Source organism: Dermacentor andersoni, chromosome 5 (assembly GCF_023375885.2).
Source record: "Dermacentor andersoni chromosome 5, qqDerAnde1_hic_scaffold, whole genome shotgun sequence".
NCBI lineage: Eukaryota > Metazoa > Arthropoda > Arachnida > Ixodida > Ixodidae > Dermacentor > Dermacentor andersoni.
The window spans coordinates 86278362-86296085 of NC_092818.1; the positions used below are offsets into that span (position 1 = coordinate 86278362).

The following is a 17724-nucleotide window of genomic DNA, read 5'->3' on the forward strand; positions in this document are numbered from 1 at the left end:
AATGGGTAGGAAAGTTTTGGTACGGCGTGATACAAGCGGATTTTTGAATGGAAGCAGCATAAATCGCCGCTGACAGACCGAAATTGAAAATGATTATGTGTGGTGTTTTATGGCGCATGGGCCAGGTATGGCCAAAGAGCGTCATGACAAGTGGTAATGTTAACGATGCATTGTGAATGGTATGGACAATGAATTTATCATGGTAGATGTAAATGTAAATCATCATGTAAATGGCGTAAAATATATAGACGCTAAAATAATGACACTGAGTAGGTAGTGATGTGGGGCATGGCAATGGGGTTTTGTTAAAAGCATGATGGAACAAAACATAACAATGATACCATAGCTTCAAGAAAGCCCTTGAGTATAAGTGCTGTTATACGCGCGCTAAAATTTCCCTGGCCAAATGATTTTCAGAGTGTCTGCTTCAGCTAAGAACGCTAAGACTTATTTCAGACTAAAAAGCGGTTCATTGCTAAGAAAACATTTCGGGTGAAGAGGTATATTTTCGTGATACGCAGACGCGAAATACTTTTTCCTCTGTGGTTCTATTGCAGGGCACTGAATAAGAACGTGCAGGACTGTGAGATTTTTGCCGCACTTACTACAAGTTGGAGGATACCCCCCACTCAAGAAGTAAGAGTGAGTGCCGTGTGTCCTATTCTTAATCGGCAAAGGAGCACTTCGTTAAATCGTGATGTTCTCACCGATATCCAATGTCCTAACTTGGGTTTGATCATGCACAGTTTATTTGATATCTGAGTATTCCATTGTTTCTGCCAGTGCATTTTCAGTTTGTGACGCAAGTATGGTTTGAGATCTGTGGCTGGGATGGGTATGTTTGCGTCCGTGTCACTAAAAGCTACTGAGGTAGCTTTCTCGTCAGCAGCTTTATTGCCTTTTATGCCACAGAGGCCGGGTACCCAGCGTAGGATAATTTGTTTAGCACTATAAGCTGAGCATAGTAATGTATACAGTTCATTAAAGACAGTGTTTTTATGTTTACGTAAATTCATTAGGGCTCGGACTACACTCAATGACTCTGTGAACACAATAGCCCTAGTGAGAATTGTTTGTTTGATGTGCTTTACACCAGAGGGTATTGCATATGCTTCCGCTGTAAAAATACATGTATGTGGGTTCAATATACCGGATATTAAAAATGCTGGTCCTAGTGCTGCGTAAGCAACACCAGAAGGAGACTTAGAGGCATCTGTGTAAAATTCAGCTCAGCAATACTTCTCCTGAAGCTCAAGAAAATGTGAACGTATGGGTGCCTCAGGTGCTCGTTTTGATATTTCTGCAAACCAGACGTCACACTCGATAGTCTGCCACTCCCAAGGCGGTGGAAGCCGCGTGGTTGCAATTATAACATTCTCTAATATTTAGGCGACCGTTTCTTCGGACAATGCTTCCAACCGAAGGGACAGAGGAGGTCTAGTGCCTGGGCGGTTACGGAACTGCCTGGCCGTGGACAGGTCGCGAATAACTGAGTGGCATGGATGACGTAAATCTGATTTCACCTTCAGGGCGTAAGAGAAACTTAAATATGTTCTTCGAAGATGTAGAGACCAGTCATTGGAATCAGCGTACATGCTTTCTACGGGTAGTCCTGAACGCACGAGTAGCAAGACGGATACCCAAATGGTGGACGGAATCCAGCATCTTCAAAGCACTAGGCGTGGCACAGTTGTATGCAATGGCTCCGTAGCCAAGGCGTGATCTTGTCAGACTTTTGTACAAGCTCAAAAGGCACCTTCTGTCACTTCCCCAAGATGTGTGGGACAAAAGCTTCAGTAGATTCATTGTCTTCAAACACTTCGTTTTGAATTATTTCAACTGTGGGATAAAAGTTAGTTTAAAATCTAAAATAACACCTAGAAATTTATGTCCATGGCTCACAGATAGCAGTTCTCCATTAAGATCAATAACGGGCTCCGATATTACACCTCTCTCATTCGAGAAGAAAATGCACGTACTTCTTTTCTTAGGATTTAGTTTAAAACCGTTTTCGTCTGCCCACTTAGACAATTTATTCAGGCCAAGCTGCACTTTTCGCTCGCAGATACTAAAATTACATGGCTTGTAATGACCTACATATACAGAATAAAAGATTGTACGTGGTAGGGCAGTATGGAGTGAGTTCATTTTTACAAGAAATAGAGCACAGCTCAGCACTCCGCCTTGTGGCACACCAGTCTCCTGAATAAATTGACGAGACACGACGTTACCAATCCGAACATAAAATGTGTCGGTTGGACAGACAACTTTGAATCACGTTTAGCAAGTTGTCTCGGAAGCCCATTCTAGCTAGATCACGGAAGATTCCGAAACGCCAAGTAGTATCATATGCTTTCTCCATGTCCAAAAATACCGATAAGAAAAGCTGTTTGTGCACAAAGCCACCGCGAATATTTATCTAGATGCGGACAAGGTGATCTTTGTGAATTTTGTTCCCTGAAGTCGCACTTCAAGGGATCAAGTATCGTGTTGCTTTCATGAAAATGACCAGGCGCCGGTTAGTAATTTTCTCAAAAACTTACATAGGCAGCTTGGTAGAGCTATAGGCTTATAGCTGCTGGCCAAAGACGGATCCTTGTCCTCTTTCAGGATAGTAATCATGACTGCTTGCTTCCAGGCGGACAGAATGTAGATGACGAAGAATATGACGTTAAAAAGAGATAGGAGTGTTTTGTGCGCTTCGCGGTGTAGATGTTCAATCATCTCGTAAACTATTCGATCGTTTCCAGGGGCCGATTTGTTACAACAATGTAGTGCAGCCTGAACTTCTGCCATATTAAAAGGACGGTTGTAGGGTTCATTGCTCTTGCCTTTCCGATCCAGAGGCAGTGGCTGGGCTTGTTGCTGGTACCTCAAGAATGTATCTGAGTAATGCAATGAGCTAGAACTCTACTCCAAATGTGCCCCTAGAAAATCAACTTGGTCCTGAAGAGTATTTTCCTGCGTGTTTACTAATGGGAGAGGATTAGTTTGCCGACCTTTGATTTTATTCACTCTGTTCCAGGCTTTTTTTCCGTCAGTATAAGAGTTAATGCTAGAAATGTATCTTTGCCAGCTTTCCCTTTTGGCACGGCGCCGGGTTCTTCTACCTTCAGACTTTATTTTCTTGAAAGTGATGAGGTTCTCCGTAGTTGGAGATTCTCAAAGGTGGCTCCAAGCATTATTTTTATTTCTACATGCTTCCTTGCACTCGTCGTTCCACCATGGAACACGTCGTTTACAGGGCAATCCATTCGTTATGGGGACAGATACTGACGCCGCGTCAACTATAAACGCAATGAAATATGCCACTGCATCATCGATAGAAAGTATATATATGTCATTCCAGGACAAATGTGTTACCTCTCTGTATCGTATCCAGTCGGCAGAATCGACTTTCCACTGGGAGGCATGTGGAGAGCACTCATAACCTTTTGTTAGTTTTATGACAATGAGGAAATGGTCACTCCCGTACGGATTCTTAATCGCGTTCCACTCCAGATGCGACAAGAGTGTACTCAATGCGATGCTTAAATCGATAGATGAGAATGTATTGTTTGCGACACTGTAGAATGTAGGATCTTTTCCATTTAGCAGGCAAGCATCTGTAGTGAAGAGGAAGTCTTCTATTAAGCGTCCTCTGGCATCGCAACGACAACCTCCCCAAAGGGTGTTATGTGCATTAAAATCTCCCACGACAATATAACGTTCGAGTAGTTCATTGATGAAGCTGTGAAATTCTGTTTTTGAAAGGTGGTAGTTCGTGGGCATGTATAGGCAGTTAATTGTTACAAGCTTATTAAACAGCCCTGCACAGACCGCAACTGCCTCTAGGGGCGTTTTAAGCTTGGAGAGGGGGACAGGAAAAGGCGACTGCAGATTTTCTCCAGGAGGGTCAATCTAGAGGGGCCATCTATGTGAAGCAGAGGACAAAGAGGTGTGTTGCCTCCACCGGGGGGCCTTAAAGATCCAAACACCCGGCATAGGCTCAACACCCAGGATCCCCCTTTCCACAGACAAGGCTAAGCCGCGCACGGCTACACGTGGGAGTGTCCAACCCTCGTGTGCTTGGGTAGGTGGTGTCACAACACACCAAACGCCTGATGACGCAGACGCCCCTGCGGGGCCGAAGTTGAAAAGAGCGGGCCTCTTTCTGTCGTCTGCATTTATTTTGAATTTCTAATTTGAATAAGTTTTGTTTGGTCGCATCAATTCTCGTAATGTTCTTTTTTTTTCATTTACATCGGGGAAAACACGAGACACGTGTTGCGATGCAGAACTTCGCGGGTTATAAAATGGTTCCAGGGCCCCTTCGAGGGCGTATCAGTTCGTCAGTAGACGCTGTTCTAGTTTGCTGCGAGAACGATAATGAAGGCACTGGGGAGTCAGAGGATCGCTGAATCATCACAGAGTGGCAAGAAATGATACGTTGTGCGATTACTCATAGTAGAAACACGGTGCTCTTCGCATAAATGTCCAAATCAGTTGTGCAGTCCGAAGGTCTCGTTGTGCGGTAGACCAGGCTGCGAGTGCATTGAAGAACAATATACGCTCGCAGAGCACAGCGCAGCGCGTCTCACGCTGCCGTTTATTCCGGCAAGAAGACGAAGAAGCCCCGCGTGCCCTCGACCGCCACACTTCGTTTTACTTTTTCTTTGTGCGAGCTATTTCTTTTAATTACCACTCCTGACCCACGAAGTGCTATGGGTACATTTCTAGAAAGCACAAATTATGAGCAGGCCACGCGACTAATTCGCCGTTTCCAAGCTTTAGGCGACATGTGCGCACAATTGCGTTGTTTCCCGTAATATTCTCAAGAACATGCGCGAGTTTTCACCACAGCCTAGGCACAGAATCGTCGACTACGAAAACATCGCCTTCAGCAACGCTAGTGAAGTCTGACACTGGTCTGTCATGAGTGCTTCTAAACAATATTAAATATTTCTTGTAGCAGCGATTCCAGATGCCTTCTTGCATCTCTTGACGCTGTATCCGTTTCTTAAGCGGCTCATTATGGGTTATAGGCACTACGGCCACAGCTTGCAAGTCAGGAAGTGCCGTCAGCCGTTTGCTATGCATGTAAAATATGGGCACATGTCAAAATTTCTGGTTTCTCTTGTGCAGGATATGAATACGTCAGCGGCCTACTGTTTATAATCGCTTCGATTTCAGTTAGGACCGTGCTCATGTGACCGTACCCTAAAAGGGGCCTCCCAAGAGATTTATTCAAACTGTCTTTCACTGATTGCACCATATGCTGCAAAAAGTCTATGCCACAAGGAGCACAGTGAGCGGAGTATTTCCACGTAATGCGATGAGCTGACAAATAATCGCCAACCTCACTTCCGCGAACAGTGTCGTACACTGGTCTGATCCAATTATTAAGCTAATGCCTTCTCTGTAGACGTAGGGAAGCAAAGGGCGCCAGCCAATGGTCAATGCAATTCTGAAGGTTTTTGATGAATTCATGGTTTTTTGGGGCTTCAGCAATGTCTTCGCAGGTGCGTGCGATTTCTACTGCTTGGATCACCTGACGAACACCATCGAAATGTCTTTGTAAGAACAATTCAACGAGTCTTCGCGGAGTGCTTTGACCGCCACTTCTGCTGCCAAAGACGTTGACGGTAAAATCAATCTCTCCTAAAACCTTGAGGTTCATTCTTTGAAAGACTTGTTTGTTAATTAAGGTGTGCTGTCTTGCCATTGTCCGGAATACCTCTGACGTAGCGCGAGCCCTTGGGACCTTTTAGCCAACCTCTAAACGCTTGCCGAAGTACGCTCTGTATGCTACTTCACTTTGATACTGCATATACGGAAGCACTGCTCGTCATGTTTTCCGGTGGAGTCTCTACACGAGCTCGTTTGGCGCCCATTTTGGGGCACATCGAAGAAGCACATGTCTTTTTTTACTGTGCAAGCAGCACACTTTTCGTCGACAATTACTTACTCAGCGTACCTTCGTCACACACCTGAAACAGCAGCTAGCCAGCGAGAGAAGCTTTTTCTCCACGTTAACATTCGGTGCGTCGCAACGCTGCGTTGAGTGTGCCTTCAAAAGAAGTACGCCTCCTGCTTTGTCACGATGTTGTTGTTGAGGACTGCAGCCAGTTCCGTGGGCTGACTCTGACGACTGCCGGTGGACTGTTGTTGACCTCCTGCTTTCTAAACACCACTTCAACGCGAACGTTTTTGAGCAGTTCCTGAAGTTATTGTTCCGAGCTCGGCTGGTCATTCACACTTGACGCTTCAAATTGACGTGGTTGGTCATATTCCACTATTATTTCTTGCGGAAGAGATTCGGTCAGCGCCTCAACTGCACTGAGGCATAGCGAGTCCGAGTCCTTTGAGGCCCCTGAAGTCCCACAATGTCCCACAGGCTCCTCAGCGCAGTAACGTTCGGCGATGTAGTAACGGGGTGAAGAGAGCGGATGTTTTCCCAGTGTTCTTGCTCAATAATTGGCACACCTATGAACCGCTCCTTCAATGTGGAAATGCCGTCCTTGTAACAGCCGTACGTCGTTAATATGCCTGCAATAGCCTTAGCCACCGGGCCGTCTGGAAGAGACCGGCGGTTGCGGAACCTATCGACGTTGTTAAGCCGTGCGTTTTTCTCTACCGAGTGGCGAAAGAGGTCCCAAAATAATAACCATTTCGCAAGGGAATCGCCGAATCTCGTTAAGTTAGCTTAGGAATGCTGGCTAGGAACACGACGGAATCTTCTCTCAGGCTTGTTTGACGGAACATAGATGATCGAGTCAGTTGTTACATCAGCTGCGGGCCATGACGTAGCCGAAGATCGGACGGTTAGCTTCTGGGTGTGATGTCGTAGCAGATTAACCGTTCTCACAGCCTGGTCCTCGTACTCCAGCACAGAGTCAAAAGAGCAGCAATCTCGTCGTCAGTCATTTGTCCCTGAAAATCGGCCTAGCTGCTTAGTGGCTTCGGTGCTAAGCACGAGGACACAGAATCAAATCCTGGCCGCGGCGGCCACATTTCGATGGGTCTGAAAGGCAAAAACATCCGTGTACCATGCGTCCAACTCCCAGATGGTCGACATCAATCCAGAGTCCTCTACTACGGTGTGCCTCATAATTAGATCGTGGTTTTGGCATGTAAAACCCCAGAACCTATCATATATATATATATATATATATATATATATATATATATATATATATATATATATATATATATATATATATAGTTCTGCCTGAAGTGCTTCGTTGGCCTTGGTGACCTCGTCGTTACTCTGCTCGAGACGCTGAAGAAAGCTACGAAGCGCCTCGAGGTCAAACTCATTGCTGGCTAGAAGATGCTCAACTTCTTCGATCGCCGAGCTGCTTTCGTGTTCCACAGACCTTCCATGGTCCACCACGAAAGCCGGCCCCAGGTTTCGGCACCTGCGTAAAGTCCCAAGACCTCTTTGTCTGGTAGACCAGGCTCCGACTACAGTGAAGGAAAATACGTTCGAAGAGCCCAGCGTAGCGCGTCGCACGCTTCCCTTTATTCCAGCAAGAAGACGAAGAACCTCTGTGCCCTCGATCGCCTCACTTCATTTTTCTTTCTTTTCGCGCAAGCTATTTCTCTGCTCTTATTAACTTTACGTGCACAGAACGCCAGCTATATTGAAGTACCCCAATTAAGTAAAAGATTGCTCTTCACATGTACCCTGCATTTTGTGGTACTCGACGATACCGCGCCTCACCGGCCGAAGGTCGAGCTAAGCTACCTACGTCGACTCAATACGCACCCAACGAAATCACGGATTGCTGATTAATTGTAATCTGACGTCCGATGCCAGCACACAGGTTATGCGCTGTATACCTTGAGGGTCTATAGGAGAGACGCCATAGTGGAGGCCTTGGGAATATCTTTATCTCTTAAATGAAACCTCTATTCGCGAGTGTTTCCGCCTTCCGCCCCTATTGGTATGCGACCTTGATCGAGAATCGAACCCGCAACCTCCTGTTAAGCTCATTGATCCCCTGGGGCGGATACGCGTCACCCAGTCTTCCTCCGCTGATTCCGCAACCTATGCTCGCGACGTTGAATATCATTCTTCATGCTGCAAATGTAACACGGTGAAAGTGACGATGTTGGAGCCTGATGGAACGTTGTCTTAGCAGTAAGAAAGCAGTAACAGAAAGAAGCAGTAACAGAAAATTTTACCCAAGGTGCAAAAGTCAAATAGTCTACCCTACGGAAGCCATGCCCGAAAATAGCATCTTTTATAACGACTCGCAAATTATGCTGTTTGACATCTGTGCGTCCGTTGTGAAAGCGCACCGAATCACTGAATACAATCGCGTTTTTCAATAAAGTGGGCAGGATGACGTTTCTCAGTGAAAAACAGACGTCCATACGGCTGTATTGCTGAGCCTGACACGGTTACGAAACTACAGCGGCGAATGCCCGATGTGCCATTACGCAACGGGAAGCCTCGGCGTTCGCGGTGACCCGTTGTGAAAGCAATGTAATCAACATATGCAACCATTTTATTGTCGTGCGCGGCCGCTGCTAGCGACAAGCATATCGGTGCTGCGAATGTGCCGTGGTGTCAAAGTCATCGCGCCGACAGGGACAACACGTGCGCTATATACGCCAGTAGCAGCCACGTGATGTTTGGCTATACGCGTGCCAGTGTTGCTGGCTAAAGCACACCGCTGTGCTGAACACGTGGTCACGGATTAAATTGGTAGCCGAGTTCCGTTGAAAGCGTAATGCGAAAATGACCACGTGCGGGGGTGGAAAGAAATAACACGGGATCCGCGAACGGGCGCGCCAAACTGGGCAATTCTCGCGTATCCGACGAAGAAAGCACGTGGTGTCGAGAAATCGCATAGCGCAATGCGTTTCCTTTCATACCAGTGTGCCTGCCCATACGCCCACTTCTCGGCAGGCCACTGTCGTCGAAAATCGCGAAGAATGCGAAAAATCACGCCTTGAGAGTGCCGTCTTCGGCCGGCTGGAGCGTGCAGTGCATTGTCACATGTCACAAACGGCCGCACAACAGACGCCAGTCTGCAACATCCCACATCAGGCTGACAAGACGTGGCCGCGTGGGCAGGCACACGAGCACGAAAGCACGCGCATGCGTCGTGCCATATTTCGACACCAGGCGCTTGCTTCTCCAGAAGGCACAATAATGAAGCTGGGAACGCGCTTGACAGATCCTGTATTATTTTTGTACAGTAAAAGGGAATAGCGCGGCTGCCAGAGATGTAGGAGAAAAAACATTTTTGTTCTTTCCGTATGCTATAGGCATGGCGCGGGAAGTGAAGTGGCATGCATCCCACGTCTGCCTGTTCGAACAACGTAATGTGCTGGCAGAATTCCGCGTTGCACTGCTGTGCAGTAAGATATCGTTAATTTTTAAAATTTTATTTTTCCCGATGCTTGAATCTCAGCTTTTGATCCCGATGGGACTTGTATTATGCCTGCTTTAAAAAGTATCAGGTGGTCACAGCGAGCTCGAGATCCCTCCACTGTGGTGGCGTACATTGTAACCTGTACGGGGTGATCACTTGTAAGTTTGAATAAATTTTAATAAAATCGTCCGTTTCAGATAATATAACTCTAGTCCTTGAGTTGGATTATTCAGACAGGCGGACATTACTTGCACGAGAAAGTGAAATACATATTCAAATAAATTAAATGAATAATCAACTTCTTAATTACTTTATGGCACATATTGCAATTTACGAACTGTAGCCGGTGAGTTTGGAAGACGTATTCATTTGGAATTAATTTCTAGAATGACACCAATTTAGAATTATGCGCCACCAAACTCGCCGTAACAATACACTGTTTTTCCATTTGCTTTTTTAACAAAATCCCATCCCCTTGTATGCACTGAAGCACAAAAGTAACTGGAACGCCCATGTATTTCATCTCACACTTTGGAAATATCTCGAAACTGGTAGCCACATATTTTTTATCCGTTATGTTATGGCTGCGGTGCTTACTTGTGTTCTATGGCGCTTGTTTTTCTCTCTTTCTCGCTCTTTTCATTTTTGTATGGAGCTCATTTGTTTCTTGGTTATATTGCGCTCAGTTTTACAAACACGATATTAAGGAAGGACAGGACGTGGACGGATGTAGCGCAAACTACCAACTGTTTAATACTGGTCCACGTCCTGCCCTTCCTTAATATCGTGTTTGTAAAACTGAGCGCAATATAACCATGAACGTTCACCAACTAGCCCCCTTCATTGCTTTACTCATTTGTTTGCTAGCATATTTGTCGGTTCTAGCTATATAGTTGTCCGTCTTTGTCTATCCGTCTGTGTCTGTCCGTCCGCGTCTGTCCGTCCGCGTCTGTCCGTCCGCGTCTGTCCGTCCGTGTCTGTCCGTCCGTGTCTGTCCGCCCGTGTCTGTCCGTCCGTGTCTGTCCGTCCGTGTCTGTCCGTCCGTGTATGTCCGTCCGTGTATGTCCGTCCGTGTATGTCCGTATTTGTCTGTCAGTCTGTGTATGTGCGTACGTATCTGTGCGTCTGTGCATGTCCGTCCGTCTGTCTGTTAGAGACGGAGAGCAAAGCACCTCACTTGTTTAGCCTCCGTATGACGTCCTTAAGCTCCCGGAAGTCGGGCCTTCTTGTGGGGCTGCTCGTCCAGCAGCGGTCCATGAGCCGTGAAAGGTCGTCGCCGTCCCCGTGCCCACACCGGTCTTTCAGAGTATGCGAGTTGACCATGCTTTTCGATCCTGCGTGATAAAACAGTGCAGCAATTAGAAGAATATCCGAAATCAAACCATGCGCGATTCTCCGACAACGAAAAATATACCCGCCCAAACAGAGGTGCCATTTTACAGCCATGCGCTATTGCCTGTGGACAGCAAGTTATGGTTACTTTGATTTGTGGATTTTTGCGAACTGCACTTTATGTTGAGTTTGCTTTCGGGACTATTTGAACAATGACATTGGTGTGTGCGATTCTACTGGTTAGTTTAATTTCAATACGATTAGCATTGTGCATGTGTAATAGGCTTCACACACTTTCCGGGTGTTGTCTATTTGTCTGCTTGCCTGTCTCAGTCTACCGTTGTCCTACCAACTTGGGTCACGTGTAGTTCATGCTCGGGTATGGGGCTGCTGTGATGTGGGAACCTGGTCCGAAATCAATCACAGGGCCAGCTTGGGTGACGGATACGCGATATTGGATATGCGCCGCTCATCAGTCAACCCGTCTTACAACAACTTGGGTTACTGGGTGTGTGCCAGTGTCCCACCGTGTCGCTCTGGAATAAACCTGTTTCACGCCCACTTAGGCCGCCGGCGATGTGTCGATGGGTGAGTTTGTCTTCAGTGAAGCGCTCCGACACAATACGTGAGTTATTCGGTGCTGGGCGGAGTCAAACCCGCGTCATACTATATGATCAGACAATAAGACTGAATATATACTGACACTCGTACCAGGTGGGGAGACTTTGGTGCGGCGACGCTAGATGGGCCGTTTCGGTTGTTGCAATGAGGTGCGTCAATACATTGCTTCAATGCTAATCGCATTAACGTCGACATTCAACGTGAGATCGGTTCTGCTGGGATTTTCAAAACTGTTCAAGTTTCTTTTGTACGTTTAGCATGCCTCTGTGTTCGGGGTATTCTTGGGCGGGTTCACGGGGAGAGGGGAGCCACAATTTCCAAACTGTGCCTTGGGATAGCCAGCTGTAATGTAGTCTGGCTTCCGATTTGTCTGCATTTATTAAACAACGAAGAAAACAAACAAACCCGTACATAACGGCCATCAATGTCGTATGGATGGACGGTTGGATGTTATGAGAGTCCCCTTTGGAACGGGCGGTGGGGTGCGCCTCCAAGCTCTTGCTACTACACTGCCTAATGTCCTACCTAGGTTAAAGAAGAAAGAAAAGAGAAAGAGAAAAAACGATGAACTCCCACAACCAAATTTTCTGATCCCCTATTGTAAATTTTGTTTTGTACTTCTCCGTTTTTTGTCGTTTCTCTACTTTTCTTCCACCGATCTTCCAATCGCCTCTTACCAATCTCTAGTGCGGACATGCTTACTTTCCCCCTGCTCTCGTTGAACCCAAGGGCTTCAAGGAGGCCAGTGGTGCCTAAATCGACCACTGGGCAGATACCTTCACATACTAATAAGACATGCTCCATCGTTTTCCTAGTTTTACCGCAGCAAGCACATGCTTCTTCCTTTTTACATCTCGCTTTATAGGTGCGTGTTCCAAGGTATCCTGATCTCACTTCGAAAAGTAATGAGCTTCCCTTTGAGTTATCATAAATTGGATCTTTCCTGATTTCGTTTTTTCCTCTTAAGAAGTTACTCATGGCAGGTTTCTTTTCCATTGCCACCACCCATGAGATTATCTCAGCCTCTGTGAATTTCCGCTTGACGTTCTTTATTGCTGTGTTGCTCCCCACACAGGCCGCATACTTGCTGGTAAGCTTCCTAGTTCTTTTCCTCCACTGTGGCTTAATGTTATTCCTGTACAAATACCTGAACACTCTCCCAGCACATTTACTTTCTTCCGTATTCCTCAGTCGTTCTTCATAATCAATTTTTCTGTGAGCTTTCCTCACCTCAAAACTTGTCCAGCCCATGGATATCACCCTGCACAGCTTCCTTTGTAGTCTTCCCGTGAGCGCCCAATGCGAGGGGTCCCACTGACCTTTGGTTGCCATCGAGTCCTGATTGTACACCTGATTTAAAGCAAACAACCGCATTCTAAAAGTAAGCTCTGAAACAATTACACCTTTCCACATATACCCTGGAGTACCTCGTACCAACTGTATCCCCATAGCGCTCTGTGTTTCATTATGGCTGCATTTCTCTTCCCCTTTACTGTTATTGTTTTTTCCTGTGTTTCATACATCTATTGCGTTCGTTTATACATATACCAAGGTATTTATATTCTTTCACCCGAGGTATTTCCTGGCCCTATATTTCCACTGTCTGTTTACTGTTTTCATTGAATACCATAACACATGATTTTCTAACCGTAAATTTCAAACCTATATTCTCGCCTTCCTGTCCACAGACATTAGGCAGACGTTGCAAATCCTTGGCTTGTTAGCTAGCAACACACTGTCGTCAGCATAAAAATAAACCTGGAAGCTGCTGCTCTACTACTGTACCCGCCTGTTTGTATGAGAGATTAAAGCCGATATAACTTCCTTCTAGCGCCCTCTCCATCCTCTCCATGTACTTCATAAACAGCAGTGGGGATAAAGGGCACCCCTGCCTTAGTCCCTTGCTGATATCAACTTTCTCCTCGCTCCTCCTCCCTTCGCATTCAACGCAAACGGCATTCTTTAAAATAAATCTCTCTCACAACCTGTAGACAATCGTCACCTAAGCCTTCCCCTTCCAGAATATCCCACAAAATGTTGCAGTCTACGTTGTCATAAGCTCCTGTAATGTCTAAAAATGCCACATGTAACGGTCTGCTTTCTACTTTTGATATTTCGATACTCTGAGTAATAACAAATAAGCCATCATCCAAACGCCTACCAATATTAAAAGCATTCTGAAGTTCTCCCGGAATGTCATTATTCTCTTACCATGCTTGCAGCTTTTATTTGATTTCCTGCATTGCTAACCTGTATATTACCGATGTGATGGTCAACGGTCTATACGAGTGAATTCTTTTCCCCTCTTACCTTTATAAATTAAATTGATTCTACTTTGTCGCCAACTGTCTGGTATTCGTCTATCTTTTAAAGTTTTTTCCCACTAGAGCTTCTTTACTTTTTGGGCCTAGTTCATTACTCAGCCTAAAGGGAACCTCGTCTAGCTCTGTGGCTGTGCGCTTAGGAATTTTCTCTTCGGCTTTCTTCCACTTGAAATTCGTCAGCACCAGCTCCTTTCCCATCTGATTTTCTTTCATGCCTTTTTTTTTTTTTTTGTTCAAATACAACCTTGTCATTGCCTTGGAAAGATCCGGCTGTTACTTTTCACGTGTAATTGAATGCCGCTTGCCCTTCCAGTTTGTTTCCATCTTCGTCTAGGATATGTTGCGTTGTTGTTGATTTCTTCCTAATAATTTTATGTGGTTTCAAAATATTCTAGGTGCGGCCCTCTTCTTCTCACGTATTTCTGACAACCAATGTTCACTTTCACCTTTTATCTTTGCTTGCACCAGTACTTGACCCATAGATTTCTTCTCCCGGTATATTTCCCATTTACTGGCTATTTCAGCCTGCGGAAACTGCGCTTTTTTTTTTTTTTTTGCATTCCTGCGCTCTCGGGATGCTTTCTGTCGTTCGGCGATCGCTTCTCATATCTCCCTGTCCCATGCACCTGCGCCATGGAGCACTCCGAGTGCGCTCAATGTTTAAGCTCGCGTGAGAAATTCGTATTATCGTAGGTGAATTCCGTTGCAGCCTAGCACGAAGGCTGCTTCCCGTAAAGAGGGACATCGCTTGAAAGGCCACTGCTCTGCGCATAAATCAAGCGAAAAAGAAGTGCTTTTGATCCCTAAGTATTGAGAACTGTGTGCTTTGGGCGCACTTCAAAGATAGCTGCGCTTAGAGGCTGTTGGAGGCAAACGTCAATTACCTTAACTTCAATTAGACACTGCCGGTTTTAGAGAGCAGGCGCTGCGTAATGATCTGACGATGGCCGAGTAGTAAAACGGTAACGCCGACTGTAACGCATTAACTGGTTTTCTGCTACCGACAAGAATGGGGTGTTATAGGCTACCTACTAACCGTGCTCAACTTAAACAAAATAAAGACGCTAGGGGTGTGCGAATATTCAAACTTTTTCGAATACAAATTGAGAAAATGTCTGCTATTCCGTTCGAGAATCCACTGTTCACGGATAGAATCAGCAATCATACAGTCGAGAATGTTCCGGCACATGCAGGCGCGCCTTGCGCAGAGCGATAACGTTAACAGTTCTAAGTAGGTGAAAAGCCGGTCACGGGAAAAAGGATAACCAATACACGCGTGCCAATATTCATTTCCTTCGAATTGAAGGAATAAATACACAAATTCTCGAAGGAGAGAGGGAGACGGGAGTTTCTGTTCAGAACGATTCCGTTGTAGGAGAGCTGCGGTCGCAGCGCCGAGGCACAAATTTTTAAGCCAAGGCACGGATCACACAACTTCGGGTCAGTAGGTGTCAGTAATGCTATAAGAGTGGCTCGCTTTTAGGCAGCCTATGCAGTAATTTGTTTCGTTCTGCGTGTAAGTATTTGTCTACATTTATTGTCTGGCCAGTCTCACCATGTTTGCATCTCTCTAAAAACAATGTGCGGTGCCTGTAGTGGCCCACTTGTCTCCAACGAACGCTGTATGTGCTCTGGTGACGTTTTGTTACATCGTTCACATTACTGGCACTGTCGTCACATCCCTAAATAACTCAAGTCGGCTTTCTTTTTTTTCTTATTTGCAAATTTCACCTACACTATCCGGACGACGTCCAACTGCGAACATGTGTATGCGTATTGTACACACACGTGCAAATAAATGCGCACATGCCTCATTTTTCTACCAAACAGACTCCGCGTAAACTTCACGTTTCACGTTCCTGTTTTTAGTCCAAATGAGAAAAGATTTGATATTCTATTTGATACTCAGGTATGGTTTTCTTTCTCTCAGATATTCGTATTCAATTCCATTAAAAAAATTCGCTTTTCGAACACTCCCAAAAAGACGTAGTCAAATTGCCAGGTTTACCGTCCCATAGCCACAAGCGGTCAATGTTTAGGGACGCCGTAGTGGGTAGGCTCCGGATTAACTGGGAACTACCTGGGGTTATTAACTGTGGGCCTAATTGTATAGCGCTCTATGCACTGCGCCTTCGTCGCGCTTTTTGCACCGCCCCACGGCAGGCATTCGAACCCGCGACCTCCTGCTCAGCAGCAGTACGCCATAGTCATGCAATGAACCATTACGGTGCGCTTCCAACCTATATAGGAAGTGACTGCAGCTATACCTTAACGTCAGATGCCGCGTGCCACTGCTCACTGCGTAGTTAGCACAGTGCGGTTCACTGACGCCCCTCAATTAACATAAACGGTGTCATCATCAGTGCGTGGCTGCCCTCTCAAAGTTGAGAGAGAGAGAGAGAGAGAGAGAGGGATAAACGGAGAGGGAAAGGTATAGAAGGAGGTTAAGCAAAGTCAAGAGTTTATTAGTGTGCGGGTATAGGGCACTTCACCGTACAAAAACTATCCGCGCTCTGCATAATGTACGTTAACGTATACTGCCGCATTCGCTGATACCAAAGCAGTATAATAAAAAAGAATCAATTAAAAAGATGATATGAGCGAGGCTGACTTAAATAAGCCAAACTGGTCCTTGAGAGCGCTTCTTTGAGATGTTATCCACCTCTAACTACGGCGCGAGAAAGTTACACTGTGTTTTCCTTGTTTTTAATAAATTTCTATTCGCAGTATATATACTTAAAGAGATGATGATGTCCCGCAAGGGGAGGCCCTAAGAGGTTGTTTTAGTATATAGCGGTTGTCTTATTGGCTAATTGCGAAGATTCGAGCGGTATGTGGCAGCGCATCGCCCATTACGCGAGATGCGCAGCTTTTTGGCGCTGGCTCGGAAGCTAAATGGGCGATCGTAAAGGACCGAGGCTCGGCTACCGGCGTGCAACACCTCACTATTTTCCGCGGCCAAGTTGGAGCCAGCTTGGTGCGCAGGCGATGTTATCATGCCCAGCAGGTACGGGTAGTTTGCGCTGAGAGGAAGTCGTTCGGACGCGGCTACTCGGTTTAGTATTAACCGCAGAATTATACGGCGAAAACCTGCTTAGCGGGACAGGCTAAGTCTTACGGCGGTGATTGGATGGAAGCCGCGAATTATAGATAAGGGCTCCGGTATTTCAGGACTGTATACCCCGCTGCACAGGGGGCGTATAAAGCTTATTTCTGACCACCATGCCGGTGTTGGTGGCCCGACGACTCCTCTCGTCCAACGTGTACGGTTCGCGCGATCCGATCTATAAAGATGGATATTTCCCCAGCTTATGCGGCAAGCAGTGTGGTATTCGGACTTCTTGCATGTTCTAGAATATCCGAACAAATCAGCAGTGTACGGTTTTGCTGGTTACGGTCAAAAATCGCTCAGAATGTTCAATAACTTCTCGGATCACGCGGACCGTAGAAATTTGACGCCGGACGTGTACACATATTCTGAACAACGGTGGTTTCAGTCACTGATTCGTTCAGCTATTTCATTACTTAAAGGAGCACTGGGTCTACTACTTGGGAAAACGTATAGCTGCATAATGAGTGCTCACATATATATAGCGATATCTGTAGCACCGCCGTCTTTGACCCTTCATGAGGAGGGACCCTCCTCGTGAAGGCTGCGTGAAGAGCAAGTGACTGTCTTTCTTTTTTTTTTGGCAGAGTACTTTGCGCTATTCCTTTCTATGAGTGTTCTTTAATGAATCAAGTTAACATAGGTTAAGAGGATGGTTCGTGGATTCTGAATACACCTAAGAATAAGCGCGAAGGAACGATTGAGGAAGAAGTTAAGGCAGGACAGAGTTGAAGTTTAGAGCTTTTCGCGTCATTCCTCTCTCGTTCCGTAAACGTTAACATGTCCTAAGATTCGCTCATTGTTTCTGACTCAATTCGCTGGCTGATAAAAAAAAATATAGCAATTCTGACGCGAAAGCTAAGTTGCATTAAGATAACTGCGAACAACTGTCTTCGTAAGTAAGACATCGGTCTTTGTAAGTAAGATATAGACACTCTTCTGGTCATATATCCGTTACCATGGATAGAAA

The 17724-nt window shown here is 45.9% G+C and overlaps 1 protein-coding gene across 2 annotated transcripts in view; it reads right to left on the reverse strand.

Moving 5' to 3' along the window:
• The window catches only part of LOC126530835 (atrial natriuretic peptide receptor 1-like), a 363348-nt gene that overhangs the window by 214037 nt on the left and 131587 nt on the right, over positions 1 to 17724 (reverse strand). For both annotated transcript variants that reach the window (XM_050178130.3, XM_050178129.3), the window contains one exon: positions 10546 to 10702. In XM_050178130.3, the coding sequence (XP_050034087.1) occupies positions 10546 to 10691 (146 nt within the window). In that variant the 5' untranslated portion in view covers positions 10692 to 10702. The remainder of the gene's footprint in view (positions 1 to 10545; positions 10703 to 17724) is intronic.